The sequence below is a fragment of the Chrysemys picta genome, chromosome 1, assembly GCF_011386835.1.
Source record: "Chrysemys picta bellii isolate R12L10 chromosome 1, ASM1138683v2, whole genome shotgun sequence".
NCBI lineage: Eukaryota > Metazoa > Chordata > Testudines > Emydidae > Chrysemys > Chrysemys picta.
The window spans coordinates 30,915,312-30,933,321 of record NC_088791.1 but is presented as its reverse complement, the minus strand read 5'-3'; the positions used below and the strand labels follow the sequence as shown (position 1 = coordinate 30,933,321).

The following is an 18,010-nucleotide window of genomic DNA, read 5'->3' as shown; positions in this document are numbered from 1 at the left end:
TGTTTAAACAACAACAACAAAAGTGTTAATTTAAAAGAAAAAACAGTTTTAAAAAGCCCCAATGAACTACTCTATATGTGTCTATGAATCTACTGCTAGAATTGCCTTTCATGTATGGCAACTAAATTAATTTAAATGACAGTTTAATTAAAAACCTGGGAAATATTCCAACCTTCTTTCTTCTTGATTGCTTTCCTCAAGTTTCTGTAGCCTTCAAAAGCAGGAGGTACAGTATTGGAAGGCCAAGCCAATGAAGGACAAACCAGACAGTGAAAGCGAAAGTGGTAAGAAGGTAAAAATGATACATGAGCTTGTGGATTTTAAAATGAAATTTAAAAAGATACCATCAAAAGACGACAAATAGTAAAAAGGCAATACATTTTGTGCAGTTGGAAAGTAAAGAGAAAACTAACGAGCTACTGTACCCTAGGCAGTGTTTCTAGTATCTGAGGTTGACCAGTCTGTCATTATAAAGTACTGTAGCTGTCTATACCTCCAGGTACACTAGTGAAGGGTTTTTTGGAAACACAACTGCTTATTTTATTTTGAGAATCATTTCTAATTAGCTTTTAAAAAAGTATGATCTTCAAAGATAAATGTTTCTTGCTCTTCAAAATGCCCTTTAAATCAGCATAGGGGGCCGTTAACAAAATATTGTTTTAAAACTTCAAAAAGTACTGCCTTTAAACCATACTAACAAAATATATACCCCTGCTATGTACTAGGACTCAAACAATACACTAATTTTATATTAGAATATGCTACAGGCATCTATATATACACTTTGCATTAAAAGAACAATATGCAGAAAACTTCCACTTCTAACAGTAAAACTATAAATGATACATTCTGAACATAACCTATGAATACATCTGCAATTTGCAGTTGCTGCGTTTTTAAAGGTTTTAAGGCAAAATATTATAGTTTACTCTTCTGGGATTAAAAATGTATCTGCCACTTATTGCTTGTTACAACATCAACAAAAAAGTACAAATCAGAAGCGATGGGATGGGAAAAATACAAATAATTTTTTTAAATGACAGATATATTACACTAAGGAGATGTGTGAATGACTTCAATAAATGCAGAAGTGTCTTAAATTACTGAAAATATTTTATAATTTTGATCTCTCTTTCAAATTCTGAACTAATTTTGAGTTGGAATTTATTGGAATGACTTCCCATTGTGCACCTTCTAATGTAAAATACTAACCATGTTGATACCTATTTAATTTTATCAATAATCTAATGTGATAATAGTTAAAGGAAGAACAGTTAGTATAGGCATCAAAAAAGTTATAAAGTATGTAAAAATAACTAAAGATTGGAAGAGGAAAGGAAAATGTACCCCAGGAACTGAGAGATTAGGTCACATTGATTGGAGAACACTATACTTAGATATGTGACAGTTCCACCAGCCATGCTGGCCAGCTGACTTCAAGAAGTTTTATGATAGGTGCTCATCAAGGGCTAAATATTCTAAGCACTGCATACCTATTTCTCCTTTAAAAACGGGCACTTAGGCATATGTGATGGAGCAGGGCGCATTTGACCTGGGAATGTTGCAAGGGAGTTACATTGGAGATGGGGGACTTCCCTTGAAGAAAGATCCTTGAGCTGTAACCTGAGCCAGGAGGGAGGTTGGGAGAAGTGACACCTTCTGGCCGGGAGACTGGACAAAGGAGAGGAGGAGCTGGGGGGAGAGGGGAGAGAGCTGCTGGAGGGGGTTGTGTGTTCAGTTTTGTGCTGGGTGGTGGAACGCAGGGAACCCCAAGGCTGGGGTCTAAGCTCCCTGCCCCCCAGAAGGACTTGACTGAAGGGTTCTGGGTGTACCTACAAGCCCTGTTTTAGACTGCGTTCCTACTGTCCAATAAGCCTTTCGTTTTACTGGCTGGCTGAGAGTCACGGTGAATCCCAGGAAGAGGGATGCAGGGCCCTGATGTCCCCCCACTCCGTGACAGCATACAAGCAGATTTTCAGGCTACCTTACAGTGATTTAGAAACACCTATTTAAGATGATGCATCACTAGTCACACTGACTTATGTGACTAGAATAGTACTGTATAAAAATTGGTGACACGGGGCACCCCCAGAATTTGTTCAAATGATCCATAAGCCCCTCCTGACTCAGGCAGGAGACTCAGGCAGCAGATCATTGCGGTCAGTGTGCATGCTCAGACCCTTCACCCAGTCCGAGAGCTCCCCCACTGCCCTGGTGGAAGCAGCACTGACCATAGGGGAGGCAGGGAAGGAGTGCAAAAGGAGGAGTGGGGGGGCCAGCCCCCCCATCCTGCTGTGAACAGAGACCCAGTAGCTGCCATCTTCCCTCCTGACCATGCCCAAGACAGCAGCATGAGTGCCCCGCCAGCTACACAGGAAGTATTGGTCTGGGGAGCCTGCATTTCCACTGAATGGGGGAACTCCTGCCAGAGTCCCAGCTCTGTGGGCTGGGACAGGAGGCCCTGGCACTTCCCTGAGCCCCTAGCTCCTCCATTGGGTGGGGGATCTGGGTGCCCCACCTTACCATGGGTGTCAATTCCCCAGCTATGGGGCTGCCCATGCTGCTGTCCCAGGCTTGGCCCAGAGGCGGGTGGCATCTGCTGGGTCTCTACTCAGAGCCAACAGTACATACTGTGAGTATGGTACGTATGGCTGTGGGTGCCACTGGGTGACGTGGGACAGCACAAATCAAATCTTCAAAACACTATGCACGTACAGGGGCTATGCTAGTCAGGCAACTTAAAAAGAATGAAATCCATAACAAGGTACAGTACAGTTAGAGCAGCTAAATGCATGAAGGAGACAGGAGTAGAGGAAAGAATCCCCAAATGTCAAGGCAATTTGTCCATTTATAATTCATTAGCTAATCCATTGCCAACTACTGACATTTCAGTGGAACAAATGTAGAGAACCCTCTACCACAAATGCCCATTGTGCAGTTCATTAAGCAGATGGGAGGAATCCATAGTTAACAATATCACACCATACCTGTATGATCCCCCAAACCCTAACATTTCTCACCATTCAAGGGGTTTTTCCTGTATGTTTTTTAACTATACACACAACAGCAATTTATATAGCTGTATACTTTACATAGATTATTCCAAGGAGTATCAGCCACAAATTATATAGATAGCGATACAAATCCTACAGGTACTAATAAACCATGATTCCATTCAATAATTTGTTCAAATGGTACACATGCCCCTCCTGACTCAGGGGGAAGACTCAGGCAGCGGCTCACTGCACGCTCAGACCCTCCAGCCAGTCCAAGAGTGATACAAACCCTACAGGTATTAATAAACCACGATCCCATTCAATAATTGCAAGGATACAAAAGTGAACCCAGATGCAGCGTTTTCTGAGCCTCCCCATCTGAGCAGACTACAACAATCATTCTATTGCTTAGGAATTAAACAAGAACATGATTTACATGTTTATACACGTGTAAAACACATAGGACCACATGCCCTGATAACCAGCCTAAGCAGATTTACACCAGCCAAGGATCTGGCTCACAGCATTTGCCAATTCTGGAGTTCAGTCTCCTGCTGCCGCTATGGCCAATACCAGAGACTTCAGAAAAAGGAATAAATAAATAAATAAATAAGTACATACCCCTTTGTGTAATTCTGTACATGGGGTAGAGATTCCTTGAAACTTTCAAGTGACCAGTTCCTTCTATGGGCTTGACCTTGCGAAGTGCTGAGCACTCGGGCTCTAGTTTAGCAAAACACTTACATAGTTCTTTAACTTTAAAACAAGCGTAAATCTCAGCACATATGCTTAAATTTAAACCTACCAAAGTGTTTTGCTGGATTAGGACTACAATGCTCAGCACCTTCCAGGATCCATAAAAAGACATCTGACTAAGAAGTGAGATAAAGTGTGTGTCAAATAAATAAATAAATAAATAAATAAAATTGAAACTTCCCTGCAGACGTAGGCACAAAGGAACCTAGTGACCATGAGAAAGGGTAAATTTCTACAACTAACAGTCAGTATTTTTGTCAGTCACCTCTTGTGGTTATGACTTTTATAGATATGGGACTCAATCCAATAGATCTTCCTTATACAGAACTATTGACCTCAATATTTCATATTTGTAGCAGATTTTTTTAAAAAGTTGTGAAAATTCTTGATTACTTATTTGTGTAAGTTTCAACAGCCAATAAAAATGACATAATGAATTAAAAGCACAGGAAGATTTCAGAGAAAAGAGAACTATTTGATATTTAGAGGAATCAATGTATCAATGAATGGATCCTTGCTGTCTGAACAGATATCAATGTCTATGCACATTTCAATGAGTTAGAAATTGAATAAAAGAAAATAATGAAGCATGGTATTGCAGTGAAGTAGGAAGTCTTGAATAAAAACAGGGATAGAAGCTGAAGACGTACAAGCAAAAGAAGCCATTCAAGAACTACTAATGGAATTCCCAACAGCTGTTCAGTATATCGAGCAAGCTACTTCCATGTTTCAACAGAGTACACAAAAGAGTTATTTTCTCTCACTGAAATCTCAGACTTGTATGAAGACAACAATACACATATAATTTTTACTACTATAGTTTCAAAATTATTCTGAGTTTCAAATGATAAAAACATGCACTAGGACTGAGGCCCTGATTCTGCAAATACTATGTGCTTAATTTTACGGAAAGAAAGTCAGTGGAAACACACATGCAAATGTTAGGTACGTGCTTAAGTGTTTGCAGTATAAGCAACTTACAGCCCTATCCTGTGCACTGGTTAAAATACACCCCTTTGCATAAAAAGGATTTAAAACATTAAAAATATGGATTTTAAATGCTACCTCTTTTTCTTCTTCTTTTCTTTTTTTTTCAGTTTTTCTAAATCTTTCTTAGCTATATCAAGAATTTCCAAAGTCTCTTTTTCTGAAGACAGCACAGAAGCAGAAAATGCTGAAGGGCCTCCAAAATATGATGGTCTTGTTGAAGCTCTTGACAGGCTGCGTCGAAGATTTTCATTAACTGCTTCACTTTCTAATAATTTTGCTCTAACAACAAAAGAAAACAAAACCATTAAAAAACCCACTAAGATATCATGCAGTTAGAAATACTATGGATATATGAAGAGTATACCGGTAGTTTCACAGCACCGGAACCAAACTGTCTTGAAACTTAAAAACAAATTCTAAGCCATTGTAGAACACATATAAAGTATTAAGAAAAACCACTCTGACATTTCCAGAGATCATACCATTTCATACTGTGCCCTTACCAGCTCACTAATGCTACATGGGAATTGGGCTGGATCACCACTTGCAAGGTAACCTCTAAGGAACAATGAGGTTAAGTCTAAAAAAGTTAACAGTTAAATTCATAATAATCTTTATTTTCCTTTAAAAATACAGGGCATGTACAATAATAATTTTAGATTCTACTTTTGTTATCAAGGTGTTTGTTTGTTTTTAAGTATTTTCTCAAATACCAATACTTATACAAAGTTACTAGGTTCTGCTAAACCATAAAGCTATTTCCAATGTTTTCAGCCCCACCAATGATATAATGAGTAGCAATTTAGAAAGCATCTACATTCTGAAAGGTTTTTTCCACCCATAAATGTGACTCAAAACACCACAGCATGTTGTACAAGTACCTGAGATCTTCAATTTCCTTGATATAGTTATGAATCATGTTGCTGATTTCTTCATTCCCATCTCCTTTGAGAGAGACAGAGAAAGTGACATAATATAACTTATTCACATTAAATTAGTATGGATGCAGTGGAATTGGGCTATTTAAAAAGGTACATTGTGATTCGGGTTTCCCACTTTAAATTTTCTCCTCATTTGTGAAAAAATATATATTGTATATCTTCCATAACCTGAGAATGCTGCAACCAAGCGTGTTTCTTCAAAAGGAAATTAAAAGATCTGGTGAAATGAGGAACTTAACAGTAATGTACCGTATATCTGTAAGCAATGTGTCACACTGAACACCTACCAGTCTTGCAACTCAAATGACATTCTCTCTGAAGATGTAACATTAAAGTGGTTAGGCATCAAAAATCTTGAGACACTGAGGTTAAAATGACAACCACTGGGATTTTGGCCTAAAATTTTCCATGTAGAGCAGAGGTTCCCAAACTTATTTGGCCTACCGCCCCCTTTTCAGAAAAAAAATTACTCAGCGCCCCCCTTTTCAGAAAAAAAATTACTCAGCGCCCCCCTGGAAATCTACCTTCTTTAAGCGAACAAACAGAAAGATGCAGTGAAAAATTTGTGTTCTTTTATGTATCTATATTTCTACCTATGTCCTACAATATAGTAAAGAAAGATGTGTTATTAGAATATCGCCCACGACATCAGGTATACAGTGGTTTTTGCGTAAGATGGCAAAAGACAAGCAAACTAAAATACTAATGAAACTAATAAACTGGGTTTTGTTCTTTGCTCAGCATTAGATATATGTATTTGATATTAAATTGTCAAATATCAAACTAAATTTATCAAGAAATAATTAATTAAAAATAATCAATATGCAATTAAAAATCAGTTAATAGTTTTAATTTAGTTTGCCCTTATTTAAATAATTGTTCCTTATTAACACACGCCTTATTTACCAATTAACACAGATGATTCGATAGATATAAATAAATGTTAATAGTTAAGTTTTTTTACGATTTCATTCCCATTTTCGTTAATATTGTAATAAAAATATGACAAATATATTGACTGTACACTTCAAATAGTACTGTACTGACATAAGCCTGCTACGATTTTATTATTAGTAAGCACTAGAGACACAGAAACGTACGGTAGATATGTAAGAAAATGTATAAAAATACTCACGTGTAAATTGCTGTTTTATTGAAACAACAATAATACAATTTGCTTTGTATGTGACCCGTAATCCGTAAAGATCGAAGGTATTGAATATGAATAAAAAATTTTAAATACTTATTGCACTATTGTTAACTGCTTTTTACACAATTAAGAAACAATCTAAATTAGATTTCATACATGTCGCCTATTTATAGTATCGTATTGTAAACAAGTCATTACACGCACATATTCCTGCCGATGCATGCTGGACTTCCCGACAATGCGCGACACGCTCGCCTGCCAACACTTGCTTGTTAAGAGTTGTTGGCGGACTTGACATCTGATCGGTTATAATTTGTGAATTTATTTGGAAAATAAAGTAATCACTACAACTTTAACTCTATGTTACACAACAGATGAAACATGTACGAACGGTTTTTCAAAATTTTCTTATATTCTTTCTTTATGCTTCCACCGCCCCCTTATTTTTATTCAACGCCCCCCAATTGCACCCGAGGCTACTACTGCCCCCCTGGATCGTTCCAGCGCCCCCCAGGGGGCGGTATCGCCCACTTTGGGAACCTCTGATGTAGAGGAACTTACTGTTTCCTGTGTCCTTTAATTGTATTTATTTTGTTATTTAATTTGGACAGTTTAATTTTCATTCTTTTCTCCACTCCTGTTGATGTTGATATCAATACCAACAGACAACAGATATGCACATTGATTCCCAATAGCGTGGCAAATGTGGACTTTCCCAAGTTGCACAACCCCATTGTTGGGCACAAGGGGGAAAACAGCTTCTAAACCTGCTTTCACCTCCCTCTGCTGGCTGCAATTTTATATCTGGGAAAACTGAAGCTTCTCTAGGTTTTGACATGGAATTGGTCACGTACACATCAGTTAGATAAACCATATAATACAGTGATTCATAGGACTGGGTATGCACACAGCCTTTAAAAGATAGCTATGAGGCCAGTGTAGATGAGACTTTATGGCTGTTTATACTATAAACAAAACTGGCCCCAGCTGGATCACTGCTGCCCCCAGAAGGTTCACTGACATGCATATAGAGGACTTCAGAGGTGTTTTGTAGCACGGCTAACACCTTGGTTAAGGAATGGCCTGGCTATTTCCTCTCCCCGCCCCCTCCCAATTCCCATAATTTTAACACCAGTACAGATGAACCAGCAGGAACCCTTGTATAGAGGAGTGTCTGGTACGCTGAAAAGCAAGTTTAATTAGCACAGTGGTAAAATGGGTGTTCTCACAGGAGCTTTATCTACATTAGGCCTTCCACCAGTTCTAACACTGGTTCAGCTGAACTGATGGGATTTTTTAAAAAATGATACCACAAGTGTAGGCAGGATCTTTGACATGTGAGTTTACAATGAGTTACCATTCTGAAATGTAAGTTTTCTCGTTTGTGTCACAAGTTCAACATTATTTAAACTTAACTTTTTCTATTTATTTTCTATATTAGTTAATGCTGATAATATAGCCATCATAAATGTAGTAATGTAGGATATGTTCATAGCTCCTTAGATTGCTCTAAAGCAACATGCAAAATGAGCAGTAGATAAAGCAATTTCAATCACTTAGGCTGCCTGAATTGGTGGGTAGAAATCGACCTCTCGGGGATCGATTGATCGCGTCCCGTTGGGACGTGACAATCGATCCCCGAATCGACGCTCTTACTCCACCAGCAGAGGTGGGAGTAAGCGCCGTCGACGGGAAGCCGCAGAGGTCGATTTTGCCGCCATCCCTACAGCGGGGTAAGTCGGCTGCGATGCGTCGAATTCAGCTACACTATTCGCGTAGCTGAATTTGCATATCTTAAATCGACCCCCCCCCCCCCCCCGTAGTGAAGATGTAGCCTAAGTCTACGATTTGAGGAAATCACGACAACATCCACCCATTCCGTATCTAGCCCCAATCTAAAGCAAAGCATCTAAGCACACATGCCCATCCACTGGAACCATTCACATGTTTAAAGTTACTCACATACTAAAGTGGTCTGGTCAATTGGGGCCTTAAACAACTTTTCTACTACTAAAATTTCTAAGTAATACAATGAAGACTGCAAAGAGGGGACTTTTTACTGCAGAAGTAGGTTTTGCAGTTTCTGCCCTAAGTAACCTGCAAGAACTGAAAAGCAAGAGTTTAGCTGCCTCATTAATAAATGTATTAGACAGTTTTCAATTTTAAAAAGTACACAATACCTGCTCTTGCAAGGACCTGGTTCGCTTGATCACTCATAAGCTGTGTTATTCTGGCTCTTAGTGCATCAACAGTCTCTTGCATTGCTTTAATTCTTACACGCAGGTTGTTATTCTCTGTTTGCAGCATAGCATTTTCATGATACATGTCATTGACGCTTTCGATACCTTCTTCATCAATAATCCTTTTGCCCTAGAGAAAACATATTTATTACTAGTTAACACTGATCTGAACCAAACATTCATTCAACTCAGAAAAGGCAGTACACTTAAAATTCCATACACTTCCAAAGACACTTCAAGGTGGAAGCAATCATTCTTTCAAAGATTACTGTAATATGCATATTTCTCAAAACAGTTATGTGCTGCCATTATTTTAACAACAGGTTCCTACAAAATTCTCTAAGTCTGTGATAATCCACAGGAACATGTATTAGCATGGGTGAGGGAATGAGTAATCCATCCCTTTTCTTATTAAGATAAAAACATTTTCTCATAACCATAACCAAGGTTATGTTGCTTGGTAAACAAACTTAATAGTAGTACATTTGCTGGGAATCATAGAATATTAGGGTTGGAAGGGACCTCAGGAGGTCATCTTGTCCAATCACCTGCTCAAAGCAGGACCAATTCCCAACTAAATCATCCCAGCCAAGGCTTTGTCAAGCCTGACCTTAAAAGCCTCCAGCCTTAAAAGAGATTCCACCACCTCCCTAGGTAACCCATTCCAGTGCTTCACCACCCTCCTAGTGAAAAAGTTTTTCCTAATATCCAACCTAACCCTCCCCAACTACAACTTGAGACCTTGCTTCTTGTTCTGTCATCTGCTACCACTGAGAACAGCGTAGTTCCATCCTCTCTGGAACCCCACTTCAGGTAGTTGAAGGCTGCTATCAAATCCCCCTTCAATCTTCTCTTTTGCAGACTAAATAACCCCAATTCCCTTAAAATGTTTCTATTTTGTTGCTGAAAAAATATTAAGTAGGCATAGTACAATATGAATATTAAACATGTATAACTTACACTGTAGATTTAAAAACCAGAGTCCAGAATTTACTTTGCTGTTTCAAGAACTCTGTGTAAAACATTTAACCCATGATCTGGTTTCTTGCCAGTCAAATCAGCACAGGAATCTCTACAACTGAGATGCAAAATTTCCAACCAATATAAATTGTTTTAACCATGATAGGTTGTTAAATCTTTAACCAACACAACAATAACATTCCTAAAAAATGACACTCTTACTCATGTGCCATCCTAAATGTTGTGTAATCTACCCCCGCAGCTTACTGGTGAATGAAGTGTTTTCTGTATAGGTTATAAGATCACACTCTGCCTTCTGATATGCAACTTCTATTGACATCAACGGTAGTCATGCATTCATATCTGAAGGTAAAATTTGGGATGCCACCACGTGCTATATAAGTTAAAGGTATTATTCTGTTCTTTTCTTTTGTGCAGTAGAAGTAGCTAATAGAAAAATGAGTTGTAAAATGTTAGTGATATTCTAAAATAAAAGAAACCCTAATAAATGTACTTACTGTTTTGTACTCCATAAGTTCCATCTGAAGTCGTGCAATCTCACCGCGTAAACCATTGATTTGTTGACTAGCCCTGTCCTGATTAACCATCACCTTGTTCTTGATGTTTCGTGCCCGATTGGCATACTTTAGTGTGTTCAAAGTTTCCATGAAGTCTCTGTCTGAAGGGCTCACACATGCTATCATGACTGTTTGGCTGTGAGTTACAGACATAGATCAACTTTATAAATCCAAACAAAAACTCTTTTAAATTATGCAAAACAGCCCATGTGCCATGGCATCAAATACATCAACTGAAATAAACATTGATGCAAAAGCACTGACTTTAAACTAACTTTAAAAATGTTCAGAATCTGACTTAGACCATTAAAAGCATGGAAATTGTGAGTTAATGCTACCATATTGTCCTTAAATCATCTTACTTTACCAAGATGTTAGATCAGGGGTGGGCAAACTTTTTGGCCCAAGGGCCACATTAGTGTATGGAAATTGTATGGCGGGCCATGAAGACTCTCAAAATTGGGGGTTGGGGTGCGGGAGGGCATGAGGGCTCCGGCTGGGGGTGCAGGAGGGTGCTCCAGCTGGGACCGAGGGGTTTGGAGGTCAGGGGGGGAAGGGGGATCAGGGCTGGGGCAGGGGGTTGGGGCATGGGAGGGGGCCAGAGGGGCAGGCTCCGGGCAGCGCTTACCTCAAGCAGCTCCCAGAAACAGTGGCATGTCCTCCCTCCGGCTCTGCATGCTGCCCTGTGCACAGGCATCGCCCCTGCAGCTCCCATTGGCTGCAGTTCCTGGACAATGGGAGCTGCGGGGGCGGTGCTTAGGGTGGGGGTAGTGTGCAGAGCCTCCTGGCTGCCCCTACACATAGGAGCCAGAGTGGGGACGTGCCGCTGCTTCCGGGAGCCGTGCGGAGTGGGGCAAGACCCACTCCCCGGCTGGAGTGCCGGAGCGGGGCAAGCCTCAGACCCCGCTTCCCAGCAGGAGCTTGAGGGCTGGATTAAACTGTCTGGAGGGCCAGATGTGGCTCCCGGGCCGTAGTTTGCCCACCTCTGTGCTAGATCAATAACTGATCTGAGATCCTACAAGTAAAATAAATGGTAATTATTTAGCATTTATTTAGTTATTCACAACTTCAAAGACTTTACAAAGAGAAACTCATTAATAGTCTGTCACGTCATTATTATCCCCACTGTATAGCTTGGTAAACTAAACTGGAAAAGGTAAATAGCTTGCCCAAGACCTCAATGTCAGAGCTCGGACTAGAACTTAGGAATTCTTCTTTGGTTCCCTTCATGCACTCAGGCACCAATTCAGCAAAATACTTAAGCATGCAAGCAGTCTTATGATAGTGTGAAACTGATTAATCAAGCTGCAAGTTAAGCATGTTTAAGTAGTTTGGCTCAATCAAGGTCTTTGACATAATACTACTACACTTCCCTCTGACACACTGAGTGGTGACTTCAGCTCTGCTTTAGCATCAGACTTTCATGATGAACTATTTTAACAAAATTCATTCTATTCCCTTCATTTTACTTTTCCCTTAAATTTAAAAATATGAAAATTAAGCAAGTTTTCATGTCATATACTGCCTAATGCAAACGCTTTTCAAATAAAATAGCATAAGTGCTCAGTACCTTTGTACGCATAATCCAGGCAAAAGATTAATATTTAAATACTGCTTCAGAACTGTTACAGCATCAACCTTTGGCCAGGATTATGCATCATGAGAACAGTACACATGGACACAATAGCAGCATTACCATCATTTAAGGTCCTTGGGGTGCAGTACAACATAGATGGACTTATTACTAGCAACTGTTATGATGTAATAAAAGATTATGTGTGATATGTCCACAACATATACAATATATGTTCAATGGAATATATTCAATGGAACGTTAGAGCAATATATTCAATGGAATGTTACAGTACTGAAAAATTATATGAAGAATTGATTCTGCACACAAGCAACAGCTGCTTTTCAAAGTTAAAGAACTCTGATATTTAAAACAAAATTAATAGAAGTGACTTGTCCACTTTAACAGGGGAATTACACAACTAATGAAAATAAGTACGTACTGATTCCTATCATAATGAGAATATGGGACAGGCAAGAGGAAAAAAAAATCTATTAATTTGATTTCTGCAAGGACAATCTGGATTTCAAAATGTGGTTAGCCATCCTCTGTGAAATCTTTTGGCAATTCCAGGTTTGGTAAAGATATCACTCAGTCGCAGCCATAATGGATTGGTGACATATGAAAACAGTGTCATGCACCTGTTTTTAAAAAGATTTTAACAACAATATGATAGAACCTTTATCTGGGTTATCACACACACTCTAGGGTTATATATCTAGGTTCAAAGACAATACCTTCGCCTGTGGCACCAAACACAATATCTATTTTTAACTGGTTTTATCTAGAGACAATTATGGTTATATACTAGTTTTGTTTTCTTCTTTTCTTTAGGATTCAATTCAGTATAACATCATTAAACATATCTGTGGCATTCTGAGTGATGCAAGCTGCATAAAGGCCAAGGAAGATGACAGTGTAGGAGGCAGAGAGAGCATATGCTCAGAAATCCTGAGGACAATCCCAGGAGATGGACTACAATACTGGATGATCGGATTGGGAAAGTCAGACTCCGCCCCAAAGGAAGAAGCAGTCATAGGTGATTATCTCCTGCCTAACCTGGCATATGCAGCTGCTTTTGGAAAGCATTTCCCCCAGTGAGTTGAAAGAAGTGTACATGGATGTGTATTACAGGAGATTTATCAGCCAGCAGCTGCAGAAGCTCTTTCTCCGTGGTAGGGCCTATGTATTTTAAATTATTATGGACATTTGCATGGAAACATTTGTTTGTTTTTCAGGGTTCATCTGAGCCCGGATGCTTATTGCTTAATTAGCTGGTTAATTTTTATGATGACTTTGAAGATGAAAAGAGCTATAATACGTTAAGTACAGAGTATTATTTCTCACTGAAGTCATAATCCTCTGTTTGTATCACTGTCATCTCCACAGTAACTAACTGTGATTAATGTTAGAGGCTAAGAATCTGACTAGAGGAATATAAGCAAGAGAGAATTAACTCTTTAAACCAAGCTTGGAAAACTCATGAAAATATATCAGCTCAGTCACAAAAATCTACTCAGCTTCTGTTTACAATGTCGACTGATATTAACAAAAAAAATTGGTCTTTTATCAAACTATTAAATCTCACACACACACAAACCCCAACCCCACAGCAAATGGGCAAATAGTAGTTTGCAAAACCACTTCAAACGTACAAATGTTAGCAGCAGCAAGGATAGGGGGAACGGAGGAGTGAGGGATTATAAAGAAGAATAGTGGCAAAAAATATTGTGGGGAGGCAAACTGGATTGCAAAATTAAAATGGCAGCTAAATAATGAAATCCTCTTGGGTTTTTTTTTAATAAAACACTGCTGAGATTGTTACAATAATAAAATGTTTCAGAATTCTATTCATATTGATGAACTCACCTCCTTTGTGACACTAACTATATATTGTAACACATCAAAGGCTGGTCAGAATATCCCATGTAAGATAAACCACGTAAAAAAAAAAAACTTCTGCTTCAAGCAAAAAGTGACTACAACTTCCAACCACATTCTAATTAATAAGGCCATGATGCAACAATGAAATTACATTTAAATTACATAGTTTAAAAAGGATTCTCTTCTGAATTGGCAGCTAAGATTTCAAACAATTTAGCCATAAGCAAAGTATAACCACAATGCCACTGAAAGGGACAATATCAACTAACTTAAATTTTTTTCCCTATGTTACTAATATCACCTTGGACTATTGGAAATGAAATTAATCTACTGTAGCTTTCAATGTTTATACTGTTAGTGGTTTTTCACTCAGAAGAAAAATATAGTGGTCATTTTCACTTTTGGTCATACTATATCTTGCTTTCCAGTTCTCATGCACTAACGCAATACAAAAAGTATTTTTTATTTCCGAAAGGGTAAAGGAAAGTTTTCATTTAAATTACAAATTTCTAGTCATCTTGAGTTTTGTAATAATATACACAACCACCAAAACATTTTAGGCCTCAGATATAGTAAGCCGATAATATTCTTTAAAATTATGCAGTCCTTTACCAAAGCCGTCAAACCAGGTTCATCACAATGTAGTATATAATAGCCAATTTTCATACCTATTTCCCCCAAGAGAGTCTTGAAGTAGTCTTGTGAGTTTTGAATCTCTGTATGGTACATGAGTTGACTTCTTACTTCTATCCCCCAGTGCACTTATTACATTGCCAAGTGCCAGCTAAAAAGAGGACAAATTTTACAACAAACTTATTGTCAATTTTAAGTAACCTTATTTAAAAAAATATTTGTTACTGACCCAGGTACAATAATTTTTTTATGCACTATTGTATATTTACATGCTCGCAATAATAAATTAAATAACCGTTGCAATTTGCGGTCTTTATGAACAAGCAGGTTATGTGGCAAGCATATGCTCTCTTAATTAATCCAAAATGAGGGTCACATGTAGCAGTATTCATTATTTTGTTTTGTAACAGCCATTTAATTTGATGATTGTTACATTTATAAGCTGTTTCTCATAGAAGGTATCTTCCTTATTATATTTAATTTTACTAAGTTTGGTTTTATATTAAAAGAAAAAACAACCAAACATCTTGCATCAGTATTATTCTGACACAAAAATGAGCACTTAACACCTTTGCAGATATGAAAGAAAGAATATCCTGAATTTTCTGATTTATTGAGGTGCTAGTATAGAATTCTTTAGATGTGATTTTTCCATTACCATAGACACTACATTTTTATTGCAAGTGTTTACATGGTATTTATAAACAATCTATTGCCCGGATCCTGCAAAAACCTATGTACATGTGCAATCCCATTTCCTTCAGTGGGATTATTCATGTGTGTAAGCATTTGCAGTATCAAGGTCTAAATTTTAAAGGAAAATAACCACTTTCTTTTAGGTCTTTGCATCTATGGCATCTCAGCTATATTTGTTCTTCCAAATATATACCACGAGGTGGCACTCTGTGCAACTAATTCCCAATATATTCTTGTAAAATGTCTTAATTGAGCCAACAATTATAAAATCTCAGATTCAATGCTACTTTCAATAGTGTTCCCATATGCTTGAATTTGTTTAAGTCATTTGCCACCTATGAATTACAACAAAATGCTATAAAAGTAGTTCAGTGAATTAAAATTGTAATGTTTAAAATAATTTTTTCTAAGTGCAGTTATGGTGACTTTATAAAAGCAGCACCTTATCAATCAGATTTTATGCATGTTATATTTTTGTCACTAAAGCATATAAGATTTAAAAAAAAAAAACCCCAGAGAATCCAAAAACTCCTGCTAGCTCTGCAGAGTCAGTAGAATTATGGGAAACTGAGCTGAACTCTTTTCTGCCTCTCACAATGTTAATAAAATTGTTAACTAAGCTCCAGTTGCAGAATCTTTATCACTGGTGATACATGAGCCAGAAAGAAAAAGAAGTTCTGTTCTGATCACAGGCTAAGTGTGCAGTCTGGCTGTTAGAAGGCATGTTTTCACCCGTAAAATGAACAAATTTGGTACCCAGTCCTGTAAAGAAAATTGCATAGGCAGACCCTTATACCCACACAGAGCCCTAATAAACCAACAGGGCTCCAAGCAAGTGCAAGGAGCAGAGGCTTGACATGGAATCACTTAAAGTCTGTCCATTTCCTGTTTGTCTGGGTCTTTCACACAGCAACAGGGGAGAGATTTTTTTTTTTTAAATAGTAAAATTCAATTGTAAAATCATCGAAATAGACAGGGGTAGACATACTACTTTAAATTTTTTGTTTTAATGAATTATATTTCAAATTGATTGTGTCCTTTTAAAGAAATATTTTGATTTTCATAATATCACTATAAGCCTAGCGATCTACTATATATTTTTAATTTTATTTTAAAATTTACTACAGAAAACACATTTTATTTATAGCTTTTGTTTGCTGTAAGTACAGTACAATGTGAATGCCGCTAAAATCAGTAGAGGGTACACTTTATCTAAAAATATTTTCTGCAGGGCTCAAGTTACTTTCAGAGAGAATTACTGATATCACAGTTTTCCAGTTACAGTCTAGTGCAACCCAGGAATTGTTAACAAGTATGGGAACCTAGTTAGAACTCCTATAAATTGTCATTTCTTAGTTCTCATACTGAAGTCCTTGGTTCTGAGCGTCACTAAACATTTCCACTTCAGAGATTACTCAATGGAAGAGAACAAAAAACAAGAAAAGAGGTTAACAGCCTATCAAAACAAGTCTTTAATCTTACTAGTCCACAGTTGATAGAAATGCCTTCTTTTGCTCTCTCTCCAGTAGCTCCTGTACGCTTTAATCTTTCAGATCCTGCCAGATCAACAAAATGGAACTTGGCAGTAAGGGTTTCAAACTCATTCGTCTGAGAAGATTCAGAAATTATCTTGTTATCTGTCACATTGTCCTGCAACAAAAAGAATTCATAAAGTTTTGCAACAAGAAAAAATGTAAAACACTTTACTGCATATTAACAAGGCTCAAATAGCAATTATTTGACCAGGGACAGTGTTGTTCCCTTCTATCTCCTCAATTTATTAAACTAAGCTCTTTTTAACAGAGCAACTACTCCCAAATCCTCCTCAAGTTTAGCTGCGCACATGAACATATTTTTCATAAAAAGCCAACTTGAGACAAATATCAGCACCAAAATAAAGTTCCACACATGAGTGTTCAGCCTAAACAGCTCCAACTGCTTCTTACTAGAGAAAAACATTGTATTAAGAAATGCAAAAAAAGCTGGACAGCCGGGCAATAAAGTTTGATCATAAACCTTTATCTTCCCGACTCACCCCAATAATTGGTTAAAAAATGTATTGGTTAATGCATTGTGTGTCACTTTCTAAAGTAACACACATTTGCTTAGTTCATCAACCTGCCAAAATAGTACAGTGAATGTTAGCTAAAGATCCACTGATTTAATACTCTATACTTCTAATCCTGATCCGCAGCTATCATTAGGGCATCATTCCAGACCTTCATTGTGGAAAATGCTTATTTTCTTCTGATCCTCTTCCCAGCTGCCACTATTACAGCAGAACCCACATTTTAGACCGGGGATGAAGTAGGGGCAGGAGAAGGGAGAAAAAGGAAAGGAAAAATTCAACATCTCCATCAAGGTAGTAACAAATGCTACCAGCACACCCTAATCTCTTCAGGCCAACTGCATAAAATCGGTCGGGCACCTTGTCTTTAGTGGCTTACGCTATAGGAGGGTTTCAGTCAGTCATTCTCAAATCCACATCCTCATGCATGACAGCAAAAACATTCTCTTTCATTGCCCTTAGGCCACCCCAAAGCATTTTTTAAGAAAAGAATTAGTAGTCCTTATCCTGAGGGAAGTCAGAGAATTTCAGACCTGCCCTCCAAT

At 38.0% G+C, this 18,010-nt stretch overlaps 1 protein-coding gene across 16 annotated transcripts in view; it reads right to left on the bottom strand.

Moving 5' to 3' along the window:
- Positions 1-18,010, bottom strand: part of KIF21A (kinesin family member 21A) — a 162,335-nt gene that overhangs the window by 65,665 nt on the left and 78,660 nt on the right. For 9 of the 16 annotated variants that reach the window (XM_005286831.5, XM_005286833.5, XM_005286835.5 and 6 more), the window contains exons 6-12: positions 16,880-17,047; positions 14,737-14,852; positions 10,552-10,747; positions 9,014-9,203; positions 5,624-5,687; positions 4,818-5,021; positions 173-211 (exon numbers count right to left, since the gene is read on the bottom strand). In XM_005286831.5, coding sequence (XP_005286888.2) covers positions 173-211; positions 4,818-5,021; positions 5,624-5,687; positions 9,014-9,203; positions 10,552-10,747; positions 14,737-14,852; positions 16,880-17,047 — 977 coding nt within the window. The remainder of the gene's footprint in view (positions 1-172; positions 212-4,817; positions 5,022-5,623; positions 5,688-9,013; positions 9,204-10,551; positions 10,748-14,736; positions 14,853-16,879; positions 17,048-18,010) is intronic. The other 7 variants (XM_008178885.4, XM_008178908.4, XM_065554315.1 and 4 more) reach the window with 1 other exon arrangement.